The 24,030-nt window shown below is 33.7% G+C and overlaps 1 protein-coding gene across 1 annotated transcript in view; it reads right to left on the reverse strand.

The window, feature by feature from the left end:
- Positions 1 to 669: 669 nt before the first annotated feature.
- The window catches only part of LOC147075544 (lysine-specific histone demethylase 1A-like), a 650,508-nt gene continuing 627,147 nt past the window's right edge, over positions 670 to 24,030 (reverse strand). The window contains exon 11 of the mRNA XM_085941836.1: positions 670 to 2,377. Coding sequence (XP_085797962.1) covers positions 2,325 to 2,377 — 53 coding nt within the window. The 3' untranslated portion in view covers positions 670 to 2,324. The remainder of the gene's footprint in view (positions 2,378 to 24,030) is intronic.

A 24,030-nucleotide genomic window follows, 5' to 3' on the forward strand; every position in this document is an offset into this window, starting at 1 on the left:
GAATGCTAGAAAAATGTAGAAAAGAACAAAAATGTACAAATAAAAGCACTAAAACACACATCGATACATTATTAGTAAGTAGGTAGTATATATTCACGGTGGACGCGGGTGCGTGATCAAATCCTACGTCAGGCAAAAATTACCTGTTGTTTTTTTTGAAAATGTTTATTTAAAAAACAGCAGAGACAAACTCTATTTGGCGTAAAACCATACATAACTTGAAAACACCTCAGATACCTATATACCGACAATAAAAATCATAGGTGTTTGAAAAAAAATACGAAGCTCGACGGGATTTGAACCCTGGTATCGCGCCAACTGTGCATTAACCAATTATGCTACGAACCTTCTATCTAATTACGACAGTTTAAACTATGTCAACTCAAATTCCGTTATTATTTACTATCGGTTGTTATGTATTAAATTAAGGAATATTAGGTAATTACCGTGATTACTGAACGATGCCCGGCTCTCGCCAAATATTTTAGTTATAACGTCTACTTGAACTTGCTGACAATTTTTAATAAGCCATTTATTTTATTCAATGAATAATTCACAAGATTCTGACAATGTAACATTCCATATATTGAACATACACATAACTTGAAAACACCTCAGATATAATTATAGGTACCCACTAGAAAAAATCATATTTGAATATTTTTTTTTGAAATAATATAGAAATGTGGAAATCTTTACTTACGCTCTGCTAAGGAGCGAAAGGGGTGATTTATTTTTATACCACTAATTAAATAACTGCTAAAACTGAAGTATGCAGATATGGGGCGGCAGGTTATATGTAAGTATGGTGAGGCGGGCTGGTAATCAATTTGTGGCAAAATTTCCATGTTAACATTATATTATATGTGTACGTTGTAATGACCAAAGTAAATCCTCCCTGATGCCCTGAATTTTTTTTATCGCGTCGCTGTTTCTCGTAAGTTGTCAGCTATTGTTGGTCTGCTTATTCAGTTGTATGAGAAAGCCGATTACTTGCCCCTCTGTTTATTTAATACCACTATGGTATGTAGGTACTATCTACTTACTACTAAATACCTAATACCATATACAATATAGTAAGATAAAAGATCAAAGAAACAGAGAAAAAGAACGTCTTTTTACAGTCTGAAGCAACAAGTTCAGCACCAAATCCAATGGCATTAATATGGACGAATCATCTAGAAAATAAAATGACACTCACTTTGTGTCGGGTCTGCCGGATGGCGAAATTCATATTTTAATATCGGTATCCTACGTTCAAATGAACATTCTGCTTGCAAGCGGTCTGGCGACACCGCTGGGTCTGCCCATACAAAATTTCTGACTGTCAGGTTTCGACTCCACCGTTATTATTGTGTTACAAAATGCCAATGTGCCTAGTTAAAAATTGTAAAAAAATCTACTAAACACTCCAAGAAAGATGGGATATCACTTTGCATGTGTTAGTATTATTTATTATTTATAAAATGCCATTTTAAGATATTGATGAATGTTTATTCAATGCAATTGAATGACAGGAACCATTGGACAGTCAGTCGCCTGTGATTCGCTGGGCTCACTTGCGTCTAATCTCCGAGAAGTCGTAAGTAAACGAGAATCTGTTTCTAACGCAATGAGTCATGACACTAATACGCCATTACAATAAAGGTTATATTACTATAAATTCTCGAAGCTTGTATCGCATAATGGAAACGGATACGTCAATGGTCACGTGACATCTACCTATACATCTGTGAATGACTTTCATGCACAATTTCTCGTGCGCGCCGGGTATGAAGTGAGTCGTCCATTTAATATGTCATTGACCAAATCGCTCCAAATATAAGGAGATTGTTAGCAACGCATATAATTTGAATTAGTGAAGGAAATTAGAAATAGTCATTATCAAATTAGAAATAATCATACCCAGCGAGAGAAGTAAATTAATAAAAATTTAATATTATCGATTAAATTTAGGTACATATCTATGTACCTACAAAACTTTATACTTATAAGGGTAAAATGGAAGATACTTTAATTAAAATAAAAAACTTTAAAACATAAGAGTTTTTATGCGAACAGTTTAAAGATAAGAGACGGCATAACGTGATGCTATTATCGAAAGATATTTAAGATCTCGTTTCGCGATCACGATTTTATCGGAAGAGATTTCGCTGCTCTTCGTAGTTTTGTGCAATCACAGATGTGGACACAGTATAATCAAACAAGACGTTCATAATAATACACTCACTAGGTACACAGTCAGCAATTTAACTAGACGAGACCAATAATTAGTCAAAACTCAAATCAAATTTATTTTAATCATGTTAAACAAAAAAAAAAACTCACCGAGCACTTAATTTGATGCGTGGAGGATGTACATGTGAGATTTCCTTACCTAGAAAAAAAATAATATGCACAGTTAGAGTCATTATAATCAAAACATAATGATATATTTTTAAATTAGTAATACATATTGGTAAGCAAAATAAATTACATTAATAATCGTTATATATGTATGGAACATAATAATTATTGTGGTAGTAGGTTATTTATTCAGTATTGTGATCATTTAACTATGTAATCGAAACGCGTAGCAAGTAGAATTAAAACAGCTTTCCACGCAAACAAGCTTTATGAGTAATTGATTGACTCTTCTCGATGGACCGTCTACTTTAAGACCGTTTAGGTTTAACTTGTCATACATAGGTAAAATAAAAGATATTAATTAAAATAGAACATTGTTAACGGCAGCGAACGGTGGTTGAAGTGATCATGAAGAGACGCTACACTTCGCTGGGACATGGCGGGTCGGCCTGATAAGTGAGATAAACATACATCACAAATTTTCTCTAATGGCGAAAAAGTAGCATGCGGTGTTATTTTAACATTTTAAAATATTTAGTTGTGTGATGCAATTTTTAATTACAGTGTGTCGATATTCGACAACTCCATAATTAAAGTGGATTTATTCAACAATACAAAAAAAAATCGCTGAAAATACATCGAATACCCTTAATTTTACCTGACACAACATTTAGAAAACTATTATGGCTTTAACTCTAGCGATGGGTAAGGGGCACCGTCAAAGATCCTAGTCAGAGGGCCCGCACCAAGATGTGGGGGTCATGGCCGCCAGAGAGCACGACACAAGGGTTCCGTCGCCGTGACCGGCCCTCCCCACTCTGCTGCGGTGCTACAAAAGCAATCTACGGGCTGCAGTTTTGGCATGGTGGGAGGCGCGTGAGTAGGCAATGAACCGAGGGACGTGGCGCGAACTTGTCCGTGCCCTATGCCCCAATGCTGTGCCGTGACAGACAAGGCTTCAAAGAGATAACTTTCTACATTACAAATCATATACCTAGGTCTTTATCACGTTCCTACCTAATAAAATTTAGAGATTACGTGTAATTGATATTAGATATTCAGTCCAACAAATTTCATCATAATTAGATAAAACTTTAAGATATTATGAAAAAATTCGTTTACCTTTATCTCTTCAAGGTATGTAGATACGTGTTATATCTCTTGCTTATTAACAATTCATAAATTTGATGAATCGATTTTAATATTTACATTGCTTATTCCTACCAACTTAAGAATAATATAGCGCGAACAAACGATCAACGGAAACGCTTTATCAAAACAGCATTAAAATATAATTCAAACATCTGAATCAGCCATACGCGAGCGGAAATATCTGCTTATGGGGAGATGGGAAAAGATATACTACAGATGTTTAGTACGAAAAGAAAAGGCAAATAACTCTTAATAACTTTAACATAGGTACATAAATTTGAAAACACTTCTGAGAAAATATATTATAATAAATAGAAAAAATCTCTTTGAAAAAAGAAGGACCCCCGCAGGAATCGAACCTTCATCTCTCGGGTTACGCGCCCACGCACATAGTCCACTATGCTAAAGGAGTCATACTTAATTACGATAAATTTTAACTATATAGGCCTTTTAATACTCACTGAAGCGCTTCCCAAACTGATCTACTATTTGGCGATCGGCTTTTGTACTTTAAATCAAAGTAGGTAGGTTTTACTTCAATTACTAACCGACCTACCGACATACCTAAGTATTAAAAGGTCAATAGTTAGAATTTGTCATAATTAGGTATGACTCCTTTAGCATAATTTAACGATAGATTCAGGTTCTATTCCTGCGGGGGATCTTACTTTTTTCAAAGAGATTTTTTCTATTGGTTACAATATATTGTTTCAGAAGTGTTTTAAAAATTATGTATGTTCAATAATTAGAATGTTACATTCTTAAATTTGATGAAAACTAAAAAAAGTTTACAAAAGAATGTTACATTCTCAAATCTTGTGAATTATTCGATGAATAAAAAAAGGGTTGATACCATAGACTATAGATACGTAGATACTGTTCGGTTATGAGGAATACAGCGGAAAACACATTTTGAAAATACCCGATATACTGGATTATTTGTTAGTTTAGGTTAGTTTAGGTTTGGTTAGGTTAACCTAACAAATAATCCAGTTTATCGGCTATTTTCAAAATGTGTTTGCCGCTGTATTCCTGATAACCGAACAGTACCAAAAATAGTGTATTGAATATTTAAAATATTTAATAATTTAAAATTTACTTAAATTTGAAAAACTTCAGAAACATACAGTCTACTAGAAAAGAATTGAACTCACATCTTTTATTCAACTCATATTAATTCATCAAACGATAGGTACATAAATGATGGCATCCTCACGAATTGTTTATTGCTAGCTGTAATTATCAGAATTTTTGTATTTCTAATAGTTTTTCAAAATTATGTATAAGAGAGTTTATTAATTAGCTAAATTCCCAAGATCTATATTTCATAATGAATAAAAATAATGTATGATTAACCTGAAATAATATATGAAAAAGAAGATTGTGTCTCATATAGGTTCCGTTACTGTATATTCGGGATATTAATTCCCGGCGGCAATGACGGGCAAAATTTCCAAGTATTGAATAATGAAAAGGAATGGCCCCCGTTCCAGATAAGTAAACAAATAGGATAATATTGAAGCCATGAGTGCTGATTCACACAATATTCAAGTTTAATGCAATCATTTTTATGATTCATACTTTTGTGTTACGTTAAAATTTTAATTACGCATTATTAACGTAAACGTTAAAGTGTTAAGGCTATTATACTTCAGTTGAGACATGGTCTAAAAAGATCGTGGCTAGGCGATGCGCGGATTCCGATTGTGCAAATGACGTGTGCCGAACGAAATATAATTTGTCATAAAAAATCAACATGCGTCCATTTAAGGTTATGTTTATTGTTATATTACTAATAATAATAATATATTCATGACGTTTTCTTTTTCAAGTACATACGTAAAGTTTTTTATCATCTTTACACGATTTAAGAATATATTTCTCCGACGCCATGACAAAACCAATTCACGTGCGCACACTTCCACTATCGGTCTCCGATTGGCGACTAGTGAGAAATTTCGTAGCATACTGTTGAAAATTATTTGCCGTTTCACTGGTGTATGCTCTTAAACAATCAAATCAAACTGAATGTTATGTAAAAATTTTAAACAGAGAAGTTCACAGATTTTTGTTACATAAAAATGAATATGTTGGTTAATAGTAAAAAAAAAAAAATTATCGGTACAGGTCGGTTTACAGGAAGCCAAGCGGAAACCGCGCTTATTTTCATAGCCAATTTTGGCAAAGTTTGTGAATTCAAATTTGATTAATTTTACATATTGAACATTACAAATTATTAATTTGAGACGTCCACAGCATGACATATTAATAAAACAGTATTATATATATACTAGCTGACCCGGCAAACGTTGTTCTGCCATATTATAAATTATTTGTAGTGAATATTTTGGTTGTTAAATAAAAAATAACGAATGTATCGTAAGTGTGTAGGGATGGGATCTATGACAGAAAGAGGAATGGAGCGTTGTAAACAATGACCGCCGATAAAAACAAAAAAACACCAACCATTCATTTTCTCAATTCAAAATGAGTAATGATGTTCATAATGAATGAATTACCTGTGACAGGATCTCGTTGTTTAATGTTAATGCAATATTCATCTTGTCCCTACCAGAAAATTAGTGGATATTGGAGAGCGTCGTATGAACGGTGTGTGTCAGCGATGAACTCCAGATTATTGTTTCCTCTTAGAATCACGAATTCTCGCGTCGATGTGCGGTCGCCAACCATGATTCCAGCAATGTCGTAAAAAATAGGTGCATTGAATCAACGCACGTGCTCTCCAGCTGATGTTTAATCAGGATTGATGACAATAGCGTGATTGACACTTTGCAATTCGTGCATGTGTGCTTTGAAGAATTTCAATAATTCATTGTGCTCATTCAATAGGGCGTCCAGTTCGCCGACGATACGCCTGGCATTAGGCGAATTGAGGTTATTGTAGCCGCAACGTGCATCCACACGATTGATGTCCTCACCGCCCATAGATTTGTAAAAAAATATGTGGTTCGTTTGGCATTGGCAGCAATGAGCCTACTTTGTGGTATACCTGGCCTTTGATTTTGAACGTAGAATGGAATTGTTGACCATTTGCCGGAGTATTATGAACTATTTCTGTTGCTCCGAACGAAGTCATTTGGAAACATGAATTGAATGTGCGAATGGACTTCAGGAACAGGTTTGAATCTGGAACCGTGCCGATGAGCAAGCCGTTCAATGGTTCTGGTGGTATCTCAATTTCTGGTAGTTGCACTTTTCCTGATGTGCAACACATCCCGGCTGACTTATGTTTGAATTTGAGCGCATGACAATGGAGACATTCTTTGTCCATAGCACCAATCAGCACTTTCGGATGAGCGGAATATTCAATATCTGGCTCGTACTCGAATGCGAGACGAAGAAATGAAGCGGATGTAAATGCTCGATGTACTTGTTGGCGTTGTCAATCATTTGCTCTGCGTGTGTTGACTACGAACCGGCGCGCTTGGCTCCGTTCCAATTGTCGTTGTTGATTTCGTTCAGCTCGTGCCTCTTGTGATTGAGATGCACGCAATTGCAACATGCTCACACGCACGTTTTTGTTATCTTGTTGGATTTGTTCGTCTGTTCTTTCTGCTCTACTATTTTGCATGTTTGTGGCGTTATTCGTTCGACGGCCCAAATGGCCCCCTTGCGTCTTGCTGGCATTGTGCACTGTAATACACGCACACAAAAATAGATAAATTAAAATAAATCGTACAAAATTTTGCACGCACTGCGTTGTGATATGCCGAATGAAATGTCAAAATGACGCGACGCTTTTCTAGAATTCTTCTCGGACGTAGCGCCATCTGTCATTCAACAACATAAATAATTTCGTTCTGTTTGAAATACGAACGACGGTTAAATTTATTCCTACAAAAATAATAAAATCGCAATTAAAAAAATGGGAGTGGGGAGGTAGGAGGGTGAAAATTTGGGGTTATAGGTATTTTCTGATGCCAAATAATTAAAAAAATACAAAAAAAAAATGTCAAAAAAATAAAAGAAAATATTTCTGGATAGAGATACCCTAATCACCTAGCGGTATAAAATATACTTGTTGACCTATTCTCATACCTAACAAATATACATACAAAAAATCATAAAAATCGGTCGAGCCATTTCGGAGGAGTGCGACCACAAACATCGTGATACGAGATTTTTATATATATAGAGATATATATATAAAAAAGGAAATAGATCAGCATTAATGAATGAGAAAACAGGTGTAAATACAAGAAAATATAAATTAGAATTCAAGAATGAAAACCTAACCAAACAAATAATCCGGTATATCGGCTATTTCAAAAATTTGTTTGCCGCTGGCTTTCTGTAAGTCAGTAAACAGTGTAAATAAACAACGTGTGAAACTCGGTCGGTCCCAATTTGTCCTGTGGTCTTGCTTCTTCTATGTTTTTTGCTGTAAATTACACGAAAAACGTAAGCAAACTTGAACGCTTGAAAGATTATATAAAATGACAATATGACATAAATTATTTTAGCGTTCACCAGTCTAAAATCTTATAAAATATTACAGCAATAGCCTCTGTTCCGGATAAGTAAACATATCCCGCCTCAGTGTCAAATCACAAAAATGTGAATCACTCCACAATAACGTTTACAATCCCATACTAAATGTTTCAACTTGCAGTTGTCCTTATTCATCGGACGTGTTTACACAAACCTTTGTGAAATAACATTATTGTATTTTTCACGTGCAGCTAGTTTGATGGGCGCATTCCTCCGCCCCACCCTGCCCCACCTTTGTACAAGTCATAAATAAATACAGGTCTAAGAAGGTTTCGTTTATCCGGAATTTTACAGAAAAAAATACCGAATGCTTCCTGGATTTGAAATTCGATAAGACCACAGAACTGCACCAATTAGTTTAATGCTTCATCTGTTGTAGCGACGCGTAGTCTCGTTGAATATTGTTTTGATTAATATGCACAAATGTTTACGATGCAAACTGTCCAAACTACATATATTTTTCTAGCAACGTTTGCAGATTTGGAAGTGAATTGAGTTTCAAAACTTTCAAACAGTGGACTATGCATATGCAACATATTTGTATAGACTTATAAAATAGGCCAGGGTCTCCCAAACTATGTTCCGCCGAACCTGAATAAGTGTTCCGCGACCATTTGGAAAGGTGTTATACACTGAAATACATTTAAAGATCTTCTACTAAGTAGAAGTAAAATAAGTAAAACTAAAATAATTAAAGAATCTACTTCATATTTAAAGTCGAGTGATGATCAATATCCACTAATGTTTATGACGTCAAGTATCTAGATAGGTCATGGCTCCCACAAGGGAGGGCTGACAGGCCACTAGCCTGGGAGGCTGGGCTTACGGGCCCGGCGTGAGAGATCAACCAGCCAAGTGAGATAAACACACATCACAAACATGGACTAATAGTAAAAAAAAATGTCATTTAATAATGTATGGTTTTGCCACACTTCTCCATAATTGTGCATATTATCAACATAAAAGTGGGTGTATTAAAAATACAAAAAGTCGCTAAAAATACCCTTAATTTTACCTCGAACACCATTTGGAATATGAAACTGTAGATCGTCACATTGCCTTTAACCTTAGCATTAAGTAGGGGACACGCCAAAGATCCTAGCCTGGGGAACCACTTCGGAATTTGGGGGCCATGATCTAGGTGCAGACGGAGGACCATCTTTTCTTGTGCGCATGAAAAAGATGGGGTACTTACTTATAATGTTTTTAACTGACCGGCTGACAAGTCTTATCAGTTTAACGACAGTAAGTTGCCAAAATTGGCTGAACGGTAAGCTGCGCTAATAAATAACCTACAAAATAAACTAATTAATGTTCCGTTACAATTTCCGGGTTTGCGAAGTGTTCCATTGCACAAAAAGTTTAGGAAACCCTGGAATAGACCATGGATTAATCACTAAGCATTAAGTATATTATTTTAAATAAAAAATTCGCTTGAATTTACACAATTTTCAAACCCCAGTATTATTATGTATTTTTTTACACATCTTATGCTAATAGGCACAGACCAATATGTATAGTAAGTACCTAAGAAGATATCTTGGCAATTCCATTTCAGATTAAACATAAATGAACACCACGTGCAGTGACAAGGATTCTCAGATGCGTCGCATGCATTGATATCAATGGTCGCATGGTATATGCTTCGCCTGAGTGTACATAAACTATGGAGAGGATAGAAGATGTTTTAGTCCTGCATTAGTTCGATTAAATTAAAATTAGGAATATAGGAACTATAGAACATCAAACAATATTTTTTATATATTATAACAACGATAATGGCTGAAATATTATATTTAATTACACGAATTAATTCTAAATGTTATACTATTTGTAGAGTTGATTAAATTGATGAAAAAACTACAACAGGCATTTTATTAGTGCCTACCTACATATTTATAAATGATTCTGCAGGTGCAATTAAGTCTTCAGAGAAAATAGGTTTAAATAATAACGACCGAAATTAGATCGACCAAAACAATTACTTTAAACGATCCTAGATTCCTCCAGACTTCCAGGCCATAAATCGTAGCAAAAGCTCACTTTAATGTCTTTCACATGAAATTAGGCTGTGCGCAGATGATACAGGTGTTTTCAATTATTAAGAACTAAGTTTCAATAATATCAAAAATAATACACTGTGACGTTACATAATAATATATTATTTTAGACTAACAACAGGCCATGAGGTACAATGACAGTAGTGTAATTAGTAATAGAAGTGAAACAATCACAAACACCCATGCTTTGGAGAAATCACATATATTGTCACCTCGCCGGAAATCGAATACAGAACCCCCGTATGAAAGGCCAGCGTCTTACGCACTGGACTATGGGGTCGCCTTATGACTTAGGTGTACAAATAAATTCGATAAAAGATTAAATTCAAAACAAAATAACTGTTTGAAATGGATACATAGGTATATCGTCACCTTACTATTAAGACCTCGTAAGTCCGATATTATGGAAAAATTAAGTTTGTTCGACAAGATTTAAACAAAAAAACATTTTAAATCATATCATAACCTTGGTTCTCTAGACTAGTATGCTGTCCATCTATCGACAAATTTTAAAAACTCGTGGTCTCAAACATGGAATTAAAACCTCGTATTTCACAACAAGTGTTGGCAGATTCATTGATTAGAGAGGTGTTTAAAATATTGTTTCTATTACGTTTTTTGGTATTGTTCGGTTATCAGGAATACAGCGGAAAACACATTTTGAAAATAGCCAAAAACTGGATTATTTGTTAGGTTAACCTAACCAAACCTAACCCAACCCAACCTAACCTAACCTAAACTAACAAATTAATAATCCAGTATATCGGGTATTTTCAAAATGTGTTTTCCGCTGTATTCCTGATAACCGAACAGTACCCGATAAGTTGCGTATCGATAGTTGAAATCCACTGATTATCAACGAAATCGGCGACTGACTGACTCCACGCAGGCACAATAACGTGTGGAGGAAGCGAAAGTCATCATAGTAAGTCGGGTGGGATCAGGGACTTCTTAGCCCAGAACAATACCGTCCAAACGATAATGGATGGACAAACGGACACAAACCGCCCCCCAATACCCCCATAATAACAGGGCGAAAGGGACCTCGGGCCAGGATAGATTACCTTCCCGGTGCAAAAAATGGGAACGTTTAAAAAGTTATTTTTACCTGAGAGAATTCCCAGTTTACTTTTACACATTTTTATTACAGCCTAATTTGCAAGAGACGACGAGATCGTTGATAATTTTTAAACTTTCATTTGCATACCCTAAGTTTTTCATAGGTATGATAATAATTACACTACAAAAACATGTCTTATAAACACTAGTCTTCCTGCATTACTATCGATAATAATGTTAAACCTATAATATACATATCTTATTAATTATGTCTTTAATTCTGTTAACTGTCAATTCATGGTGGGAATGCATTGTAGGTATTAATAATTTTGATAAAACACAATTAATTGTACTTTTTTATATCAATAATTATACCGGTTTCGTTCTCCTCAGAGGGACGTTTTCAACTGAGGTGGATGGAACCGATACAATTATTTAATACAAAAAACTGGATTCAGTACAAAAAATTCTGTTTTCTTAAAATAATAATTAATTATTTATTACGATCACTATATTATTTATTATGCTCAAATGTATACATGTTTTCACATAAATGATAAATGGTATCCGTTGTAACGCTACAGCATAGAAACTATATACAATCACAAAAAGTATGATACCTACTAACATTTATATTTAATTTCCATTCACTTCAAATAGGGTTTTTATACCCCGATAGCTATTTCAACCGTCACACTATTATGAAACCTATTTCACCAGTATACAAGATAGTGCAAGGAGCCAAAGTATTGAGCGAATGGCTAACAACCATTCCTCATTTATAGACAATCTTTTAGTATCAAAGCCAGTTTATTAAGAGCAAAAATGGTAATTTACTTACTGAAAGTATGGTCTGGACGTCAACTCCATATATGTATTATAGTTATGTCAATAAACAACACTGATAACTAATTATATATACCATTAGGCCCAATGACAGTAGTGTAAGGAAACAATCACAAATATCCAGGCATTGAGAACATTAGGTAATTATATTGTGACCTCACCGGGTCGAACTCGGAGCCCCCGGGTGAAAAATCAGCACCTTACCCACTGGACTACTGATACATACTTGATAATGGATTGGTGTCATTAGCAAATCTGAAAATAAATTTAATTTCACCTAATGAACCTTTTTTATGTGTTGTGTGAAATTATATTTAAGTATATATTTTTTTGATACTACCTACACTTATTTGAAAATGTCTTACGTGTGTGAAACCGGTACTAATTTTTAGTCATTTTGATAAGGTGTGTTATATAATACTGTTATTATATAATATTTATTATTCCCGGTATGTTATAGGATACGAATAATAATGTTATTATATAACATTTTGTTCTCGTTATTAAAGCCAATTAAATATGGTTTGTTTGATTATTATTCCAGGTACTGTTCGGTTAAAGCGGATACAGCGGAAAACGCATTTTGAAAATAGCCGATAAACTGGATTATTTGTTAGTTTGGGTTAGTTTAGGTTAGGTTAGGTTGTGTTAGGTTAGGTTAGGTTAGGTTTGGTTAGGTTAACCTAACAAATAATCCAGTTTATCGGCTATTTTCAAAATGCGTTTTCCGCTGTATCCGCTTTAGCCGAACAGTACCTTATTCCATATTTATTTACTCTCGGTTCCTCTGATTTGATTTGATCGATTTGTGCAATAAACGATTTTGTGGGGTGGATCAATCACTTTTCCGAAATCTGACTATACATTTTCAAAAACTACTGTAATAAAGGAATGAATACAAAATTGTATTGTAAGCCCAAGAACTAAAGTTACCAAAGGAACTAAAATGGGCCACGCATTGGTTAGTCACCTTTTCATTTATGAAGAAAAATATTTCATTAATTAATGTTAACGGTTGTAGGCACTTACCACTAGTATTTGTATTTTTGTTATATTTTTGCTGTGTATTATTTTACGTCCTATTTCAATCTGACAGTTATTATTAGGTAATTAATATACCTCGTAAAAATCGAAGCATTAATAGTCACAATACTGTTTATGACGATTATGTACTTGATTTTTCTTTGTTTGTATTTGTATATTATAATAATTATAGTTACTGTTAATTTTAACATGAATCATCATGAAACGTGGTACAAGATACTATAGTTAAAACAATATTAGGTACTGTGCTATAATCTAAGGTACTGTGTGCCTATTAAAAACATTACTACAGCATGTAAGAATCATGCCAACAACTTCATATTAAAAAACGTAGATAAGTAATAAAGTTAACTGAGTAACCCATAAGTACATCTATGTATATACATTTTTGAAATACCTGTGGTACGATAGAATGGAATAAATTAATAGGATCCATATAATTATACGAAAGTGAATAAATATAACATAATAATATTATAAGTAATAAAGTATCAACCAAAGGTTGCCAACGACCCATTGCAGAGAACAAAGGTTTTGGCGTAAAATTTGGATTTTGTAACAAATGGATTTTTTGATTGCTTTTGCAAAGAAACCCACATCTTCAATTTTAATTATTTGAATTATAGCAGGATCTAATATTATAATTAAATGATATAAAACCCATATTTTATATAATGGTCCAATATACGTTTATAATAATAATATAAAGATGTCATCTCCTAAATGACCTAAATAAATGAAATGCTTGAATTGAAATGACAACCGCATCATATTATATTTTATTTTTGTTATATGAAAATTAATTTAACTAGAGTGATCAAGATAATATCAATATTAATGGAGAGTGTAGGTCTTTCATGTTTGGAAAAATGTCAACTGTCTTGGATGTCGAATTGGTCATGCCAATAGACTGGAGGTACATTTCGTGAAATCGTGATACCGATCTTAGCACGTCATCGTCCCTTTAAAATCTTTAAAGTATCGCTTCCATGACGATGCATCGTCCATTTGTTCCCACTACCAATTCGAGTGCTTAAAGTCAGACAACGTAATCTACAAAAAGGTGTTTTTTTTTTTGATAACGTTATTTTACATTTACGGCTACATGATAGTCAAACAACGTTATGTCAATCTTTTTTAATTTCTTATTAAATCGTCAGTAAAGTTTAACGCTAACTACATAAGTTACCCTTGTTTTCATATTTTTTTTAAACTATCCCTATAAATTTTAACATCATCATAAGCAAGATAAATGTACAATACACAATAAATTATAAAATATTAACATTAGGTTTTAAATAAACATTTCCCTTGTTGAGTTACAAGAATCTAAAATAACGATTTTTGGCTCTCCTGTAAAGTTGCACTTTTGTAGATAGTGTTGTTTGGCACTAAGCCCTCGAAGTATACGTATATTTATTTATTTAAAATTTAAATAAACTATTATATTTCAGTTCGGTCGAATACGGTAAAATTGTAGAAATTATTCTATTATCCATTTTGTTTAATCATACCCTAATATTTATTTAATTTTATTTATGGCTGGTAGGTAGGTACCTAGTCTCATTGTGTGAGAGAATACAATATTAGCAAACCATTTCGAAAAAATATTTAAGTACTTATAATATTTTTTATTGACTTTCAAAATGGAGAGTAAATAACTAAATCTAGCAGCTGCCACTCACTTTCACATTAACCCCGCATGCGGAATACCTACCGCACTCTTCCGGGTATATTCTCCATGCCCATACACTCCACACTTTGAGTCTAGCGATAAACACATAATCTGCAGGTAATACAGGTCATGCAGGTACCTATAACAAAGATGTTAACCTAAAACGTATTACGAGCTGTCGCATCCACAAATCATCCGGATCATGATTCTTAGTCATGAGATCCTGACGAAAAAGAAGAAGTAGGTACTATTCGATTTATCTTAAAAAAATACTTTTTCCGTTTTGGGGGGGGGGGGGGTCCGGACCCGAAACCTGCCTTCTGTGTGCGCGCCTGAATATTAGGCAGGCATTGTTTTTATTGTAACTCAAAATTCCGTTTAGTAAAGCTAAAAAAATACAATAGGTAGGTATGTAATGAATCTGCCTATCAAAGCAACATCTAAATTGTAAATCAAAATGTCATAATATTATGGCAAAAAATAGTTTTTTTAACTATTTTACTTTAAGGTAAACACATAACTTAAATAACGGTGGAAAACTCGGGTTTTGTCTTTGGCCAGGTATTTATTGGTTTCACGCCTCACGGAGGGAGAGATTTCACCGACAAACCAACTTTCCGAGAAAACCAAATCAGCGTCCTGCGATGCAAGGACAGAAGACCATAAAACCAATAGTCATGGTTAAAAATAATAGTACTATTTACAAACTATGAGTAATGTATTACCAAATAATGAATTCTGGCTTAAAATTTAATAAATCATTATGGGTAAATTGTACAAAAGACGTGAAAAATTTTAAAGAAATATAGAATCATAAAAATAATATATTTAAGTAGGTATGTTTAGCGTAATCTGCGTAAAATTATAAAAAAAAAAACAGTAAATTGCATCAAATCGAGTCCAAATCATCATTATCAACAACTCTATAAGGAAAATCAGAAAGATTTTGAGCATATTTTTGTTGTTTATCAAACGGTAAGTATATTGCTTTCATTATTGATTCACTTTGTAACAGTACTGTCTCATCTATGAGTGACAAACAAATTTAGAATATAAATATCTGAAACTAAGTGTGATATCTTTTATCCGTCATACAGATAAGATAGGTAAGTATATATTATACTTATATAAAAAAAACTTCAATATTGGACGTCGTGAGTAATCGCAATTTACATCATTGGCGAATATTGAGAAGGGTACAAGATGATGATCTTCTTGGTATATGGAGAATTTGAAACAACTTCATGATAAAAGTTCGATTCAGTGATATGTGAAAAAAATGTGTGGCAAGAGTACGACAAATACAACAATATATTATGTAATATTATTAATACACATTGCATTAATAACGGTTGGTATTGTATTGAGCGTGAACCATTCTCTCATAAAAGCCAGCAATTATGTACTCGTACCTTTTTCATTAGCTTTTCGATATCATTGTAAGTACGTATAAAATATTCTTAAAAAAAACAATGATTGATAAAAATACGTTTAGCAAATAATAATAAAAAAAAATCAAATCGGAACGAAATTTAAAACATTGTATTAAATCCATACATTTATCACTTACTACATACCAGTCTTGAAGCTTTCGAGATGTGGCTGTATAGACGCATCCTCAAAATTCCTTGGACTGACCGGGTGACAAATGTTGAAGTTCTCAATCGAATGAGGAAGGACCGAGAAGTTCTACGTAGTATGAAAACCAGAAAACTACAGTACCTCGGCTACATTATGAGAGGACAAAAGTACAGCATTCCCCAACTTGTCATTCAAGGAAAGATCAAGCGTAGCAGAGAACGGCGCCGCATTTCGTGGCTTAAGAACCTCCGTGATTGGTACGAGTGCAGCTCCACCGAACTGTTCCAGGTAGCAGACGACAAAGATAAGATCGCCTTGATGGTGACCGACCTCCGCTAGGGGATGGCACAATAAGAGTCATTTTTACCGTACATGTCTCGAACGCAGTAAATTGCCGCAAGATGATAACTATTAAACATTTATAAATTCTACGAGTTACCGTACATGACAGTATCTATCAGTGGACCAGTATTGGACTAATGCCATTTAAAAATATCAATCATGTTGTGTGAATTGTTACCCAATTGCATTTCTCTGCAGTTTAATGTTTATATTTTAGGTAAGAAATACAATACACAGTCATCTCATCATTGTCTAACAAAAGGCCGGTTCGCCACAAATAGAAAAAATGCAGAACGAGGTACATACTTTTGAGCAAAGCAAAAAAACAACAGCCAACCCTGACGTTTCATTTTTTTTCCTTTCACACAAAGGCCGAGGAGAAACGCCAACAATGGTAAAGCAGCCATCAGGAATAAGATAATTTGTCAGGATGGAGAGAAAGGATTGTCGGAAGGTCTTGCTCATTTCGATTAACATTACAAGAGAAATGCAAAGCAACGCGTTTTATTGTGTGGGCACAAAGAGCGGACTCAAAGCAGTTATTGAATGTGAAGGTCTCGCAGGAATTACTATAATGACTTAATAAATATTCTAAAAATGTTTATGATTTTTTTTTAAAGTAGTGAATCAGTAGTGCAGTAGTAGAAGCGAAAAGATCACATAAATACCCAGACTTTGAGAAAACAACATACCTATAGGTATTTAAAAATTATATTGTAACCCCACCGGAAATCGAACCTGGAGTCCTCAAGCGCCTTAATCCACGAGCGCCGCATTTGAATGTGCGGGAGAGATTTTTTTTACAAATTTTTATATTTTATTGAAAAAATATTTTTTCTTAAAAAAATAAAAAGGTGGATCATTTTTTTTTATTTTATAGAAAAATCATCCAAATCTCTTCGCGTTTATACAAAATGGTCATACCAGCCGATTAATATCAGGAAAAACATTCTACACTGTGGGCTTAGACTTAAGCGAATAAATATATAGGTACCTACTAAACTGTACGCAATTGTACATGGATAATATAATGTATAATTCAATAAGAATTTAATTACTGTATGTCTAGATCTCATCATAACCATTGGCTCAACAATGCGATATGGATCAGTGCCGTTTTTATGATATCTTTTCACATCTGCCCGTCATGTGCTCTTGTTCTACAGTTTTGAAAATCCAGTGGAATCGCCTCTATATATTGTATCCTGTCAGGTCATATCAAGCTTGGTCTTTCAATTTGTCTTCTTCCGTCAAGGTTCATTCTCATTCAAATATATGGTAGCTGGTACTAAGATAGGTAATAAATCTCTAACAAAGTAGTACCTCATTCGCTAGACGCCATTTTTATGGCAGCAATAGTTTGTCATCCCTTATCGTCAATCGCGTCTACGTTTTCCAATACCATACTAACAGTCCAATAGCGACCTTTCATTTTATTGCCTATGTATATAGAACATAGAGAATAAAAAGACGAAGCGTGCCCCATATATTTCAATCAATTTGACGCGTCACAACTGACAACGCAACCTGAAACAATAATAATTACCGTCATCTGTTCGCCCGTATGGTGTCTGCGAACGGTGTGGTAGGTATGTCTAGTCCAGCCTGCCAATGGTGTCTGTCGCTATAAAATAGTGCCCAAAAAACATGACACTAGCGCCAGGTGAAGTGAATTTGTCTCTAATCTGCGACCTCCATCGTCACTAAATTACCCACTATCTTATCGCCGTGGCATTCCAGCTTTTCAAAATGTCATTTTAGAACAAATAATCGTGATAATTATTGTCTTTTTTTATACGATTTCGTATGGCAAACAATGAAATTCGATCTTTTAGTTTTGTTTTATTTGTTATTTATGTAACTCTGAGTGAGACATTAAATTCTGGAGGCAGTTTTCCGTAAGTTAACTGCTATTTATATAAGAATACTAAACAATAATATACTTGACATTAATAACAATAACGTTTAAATACGTGAAACTAACATACTTACCTATTTTTAAAAGTACTTAATTAAAATTCATCTTACTTCGTTTCATACATATCGAGGGCTTAATGTCAAACAACGCTATCTATAAAAGTGCAACTTTACAGGAGAACCAAAAAACGTTTTTTTTGTTTCTTGTAACTCAACAAAGGAGATGTTTATTTAAAACCTAATGTTCATATTTTATAATTACGTACGAGTATTTATTGTGTATTGTATATTTATCTCGCTTATGGTGATGTTAAAATTTATAGGTATGGTTTTAAAAAATATGTGAAAAACAGGGGTAACTATGTAGATAACGTTATACTTTAGTGACGATTTAATAAAAAGCTAGAAAAGATTGACATATTAAAGTTGTTTGACTATCATGTAGCCGAGAATGTAAAATAACGTTATCTAAAAAAATTAGATAACGTTGATTGACTTTAAGCACTCGATATATTGTTAAGTAATTGAAATTCTCGTCTAACGTCACGTTCTCTTATGATTCCGTTCATATACCTATCTAAATGTTTAATCGTAATTTGGTAGTGTCCCCTATGTATAAATACGATGAAATTCATCAATACCAGTTATCAATCTATCATGTCAACATTTTTACTAATAGTATTGTAGGTAACAAGAAATTAATTGACTAAAAATACTTTACAATCGGACCTAGGCGGCTCTCGTGGTGCAGTGCGTAATGCGCTTGCCTTCCACCCGAGATTTCTGGGTTCGATTCGGTCCCGGTCAGGACACAATATTTATGTGTTTTTCTCAAAGCCTGGGTGTTTGTGATTGTTCAAAATTACTAACAACGACCTTGTACGAAAAAGCAATGACATGGGTATTAATAATTCAAAAAAAAAACAATCGGACCTATCTAAAACTGTGAAAATCTATTACCTACCTATGTAATAATGAAATCAGTTGTCTTCAAAGAGAATCAAATATAAATTGAGTCACGTAATAATGTATTTAATAAGTATGTGTAAACGTTTATTGTAATCTAAAATAAATTCACTAGTATAAAAAAAAATACACAGAACATCCAGAAAACTCACATACCAATTAGATATGTATGAAAATTATGAACTCAACCATTTTCTCACACATTTTATAAATAAAATTCATTGCATTATTCATTATATTATTCGTATATGTATTATGAAAACAGGTAGATCGCAGTATAATGCTAAAAAAACCGTCGACTAATATGAGGGTAGATCACCCGGAGTGCATCTTCGGGGGTGGTTTATGGCAATCGACAGTCGCATCAGTTCGCCGAAGCAAGGGGGTGTCAAATAAATTTGTTTAGTATCATATCGCGAGACGACGTCAGGTATTTCTTAAAAAATATCATACAGGCAAAAAATACACCATGATTCAAAATTTCAAGGTGTTAAGTCAAGAGAAAAAAAAGCGACCGATGGTGTTTTTTGTTTAAAGAATATGTTATCGATCTTATAAAATCATAATAAAAAACAAGGGGTTATTTTGTGCAATTTCAGATTTATCTGGAATATTATAAAAATATTTTTGTTATGGAATTAAAATCCTAAAGGCTCGTGAATTACTTAAACTTGTAGACACACCAACATGACACTTTTCATTAGTTGTCATCCAGCACATTGATTTTACTTAATTTTTTAATACAATATAGCGACATGCATCCCGTGATCACATATGCGTGTGAAACATAGACCCTAAATAAAAGAGAGATCCAGAAACTTAGAGTAGCACAACGTGGTATGGAGAGGTGCATGCTGGGCATAACGCGAAGGACAAAAAGAGGAATGAGTGGATAAGGAAGCAGACAAGGGTTTGCGATATAATAGAGTTTATTAAAAGCCATAAATGGAGATGGGCTAGACACATAGCTCGAAGAAGAGACAATTGTTGGACAAATCTAGTCACCCAATGGTATTCAAGAAGTACAAAACGTCCGCAAGTTAGACCTAGAGCCCGCTGGATTGATAAATTGATAAAGTTCTGCGGAAGTACGCGGCAACGCAATGCACAGGACCGAGAGAAGTGGAAGCAGCTTGAAGAGGCCTTCATCCAGCAGTGGATAGATTCAGGCTGATGATGATGATGATTGCAACATATTATCAAGCAACACAATCATTTCAGCACCCATTCCAACAGAGTATTTTGAACATATTTTACAGATTACCAATATATTGTAATTTAAAAATAAGAATTATTACTGCCAATAATGCTTCCGACTGTCAGTGCCTCAATAAAGATCCAAATTTCATTTTCCTTTTAAACGTCATACAAAAGGTAGTTATTGCTTCCTGGTAAATACAAAAAGCAGACCTTCCTTCTTATCCAAAATATATCTACCCCCAATGAATAAAACCGTCCTTACAAAGTAAGCCAAATAAAAGAATATGTGCATTTCCATTGTTGTCGTAAAAAACTTCGGCAAAATAACAATAAACACGGATTATTTCTTCATAGTAAACCTTCTTTTATTGTACGTAGACAGTGTTCCTTTAGATTGTGACCGACAAACAGTTCAGCGATTTTCGGTACTAGCCACTTACTGATGTGCAAAGTTTAAAATGTCTCTTATCGTTTTTAGATAGCCATATGATTATAACATATTTATGAGTATAAACTGATGTGCAAAGTTTAAAATGTCTCTTATCGTTTTTAGATAGCCATATGATTATAACATATTTATGAGTATAACGATTAAATAAATAATATATACTATAAATTATACTTAGTAAATACTAATCTACTAATAACAATAAATTGAAATGGGCATATAAGCAAGATACCTACATAATATACCTTATTTATTATCATATACCTTTACCTTAGCAATGCCATGTAATAGTAGGTTTTAAGAGCATAATATGTACACAAGTGAAACGGCAAATAATTTTCAACAATAGGTGGGACGAAATTTCGCACTCGTCGCCAATCGGCGAACGGCAGTCGAGGTGTGAGCACGTCAATTTGTTTTGTGATGGCGTCGGAGGAATATATTCTTATATCGTGTAATGATGACTAAAAAACGTTATACATGTACTCGAAAAAGAAATCATGTCAATGAATATATTATTATTATTACTAATATAACAATAAACATAATACTAAATGGACGCATGCTGAATGTTTATGACAAATTAGGTTTCGTTCGGCACGCGTCATTTTAACAATCCGCGCGTCGCATAGTTACGATCTTTTTAGAGTTTTAGATTTAGACCATGCCTCTACTGAGGTATAGCCTTAATATAGTTAGATTAAAAGAAGGTGGCTACAAGTAGCGTGTATTAGAGATGCTATATATTATTATTATTGTGTATTAGAGATGCTGTAGATGCGGAGAGTTCCCATAAATATTTGATATAAGTACATACTTAGTAGGTAAGGTACCTACTATATTATAAAGTTGTGTAGGTATTTAGTATGCAATTTTATGGTAAGTTTGGCTTAATTAAACTTATTCTGGATGTTCAATATTATTATAATATTACGAATAGCTATATTTTTAAACCCCAAAAAGCCACACACCATACTATTATTCCCGTCAAAATTCAAAAACTGCTTAGTTAGAAAAAAATGTGAAGATTACGGATATTAACTGTTGTAATAAATAGTATGTACTATATTGTAATGTATAATGTGATATTTTCAACACTATTCCTACAAGAAAAAGCCACCGTACGTCATTGGTGCCGACACAAACTATATTGCCTAAGCAAATTCATAGGTATATTATGATAATTGTATTTATTCTTGCTTCAATTTAGGAGTTTCCTGCATTTTTATAGGTACCTACTTCATGATTACTTTAGACACGAAGGATGAAATCCACAAATAAATTAAGCACAGTCATTACCCGAATGGTTGATGTTGTTTTTCATCAATATATGTGTCGCTGAGTTTCAAAACCCGCTATAACACGTTTTCATTATGTTGAGAAAATCAATAAAAACTTTTTGAACTAAAAAGGTTTTTGAATAGCGGGATTTGATAGACACGTTGATTTTGTTTCATAAATGACAGTTAATCGTAGCGGCTTTTGAAATAGGCGATAAAATTATCATGTAGAGATTTTAATAACGAATCCAACGATATATGTATATCTTAATATATTTCAAAAAAGTGTTATAGCGGGTTTTGAAATTTAGCGACACATATGTAATATGTGTTTGGATGCAGAGTATTGTATCAATAGGTTGAGAGAATGACAAAAAAACAATCTAAAACGTAGAGTTAATATGTATTATATACATACGTAGGACCTACTTATACATAGTAAAATATTTCCAAATACTTATATAAACACTCAACTGTCGTTAGCCATTCCTTCAATAGGTCATGTCCGTATTCTGGATCCAAACATTAAAAAAACAATACATGTATAATAGTATGTCAGATGCAGGATTCGATCCACGATACACGGCTTTAGAAGTATAGGTACATTCAATCATTCGTCCACCGCTGGCTGCATGAATAAAACTACAAAACAATGATGCAATGCAATCCACGTGCTATTTTACTTGACGATAAAATATCTCATATTTTTTTATCTATGTGGATATCATAATAACTGCGACTAAAAAGGGCAGCTTATAAAAACGTATCAAAAATATTCAATTTTCATTATATCGTAATAATAGGTACCATGCTTTACCATCGACCCCCATATTGTGTCTTGTTATTCGAAGGCATTGAAGCAACTATACTAGAATCATAACTGTCTTAACAAATTGCATAGGCACCTATAAAAAAAGACTTCAAAAATATGACGGCTCTATTATATTACTATTTCGATTGATTCCATACAAAAAGATTCGAGGGATGGGTGCAGTAGGCACAATTAGACGCGCATGTTAGCTTACAAAATAAAAAATATCTTCAAGACCACTCTTGTAGCCATTCTTATAACTAGAGCCGAATTAATATATGTAGGCCGCAGGGCTATTATATAGTGTGAAAAAAGTTTTGAACAAACTACTTACAAAGAAAAATCCTATAAAAAGAGTTATTTTTCAGAAGCTTCAGAAACTATAGGTATTTGATCAATTGGCATTTAATTTGGTGTTATAATCTGATTTGTTTTAATAACTGTATGAATAAAAAATAATTCTTCAAATATCATGTAATATATCACAAGTAAGAGGAAAACAGACACTATAGTTTAGACGAATTTTAAATTTCGTGCTGGGGTCGGTTGCTTAGCCATATACATGACCATACGTACTAAATTGAATGATCCCATCATCACCGATCTACGGATTTGAGACAGACTTCCATCAGTTTGCCAGCACCCGAGTCTTCAAAATTGTTTGGTCATATAACCAATAGGTAGGATGGCAACCTGGACAAATTGTGGTTTTTAGTCAGTTTGAGCATTGGAGGACGAGGAAGAGCTTCCTCGAGATGGTCGGTCCGAATCACTAATCCGAATCACTACGG

Source organism: Rhyacophila brunnea, unplaced genomic scaffold (assembly GCF_057557595.1).
Source record: "Rhyacophila brunnea isolate RB1 unplaced genomic scaffold, BYU_Rbru_1.0 scaffold_14, whole genome shotgun sequence".
NCBI classification, from domain to species: Eukaryota; Metazoa; Arthropoda; class Insecta; order Trichoptera; family Rhyacophilidae; genus Rhyacophila; species Rhyacophila brunnea.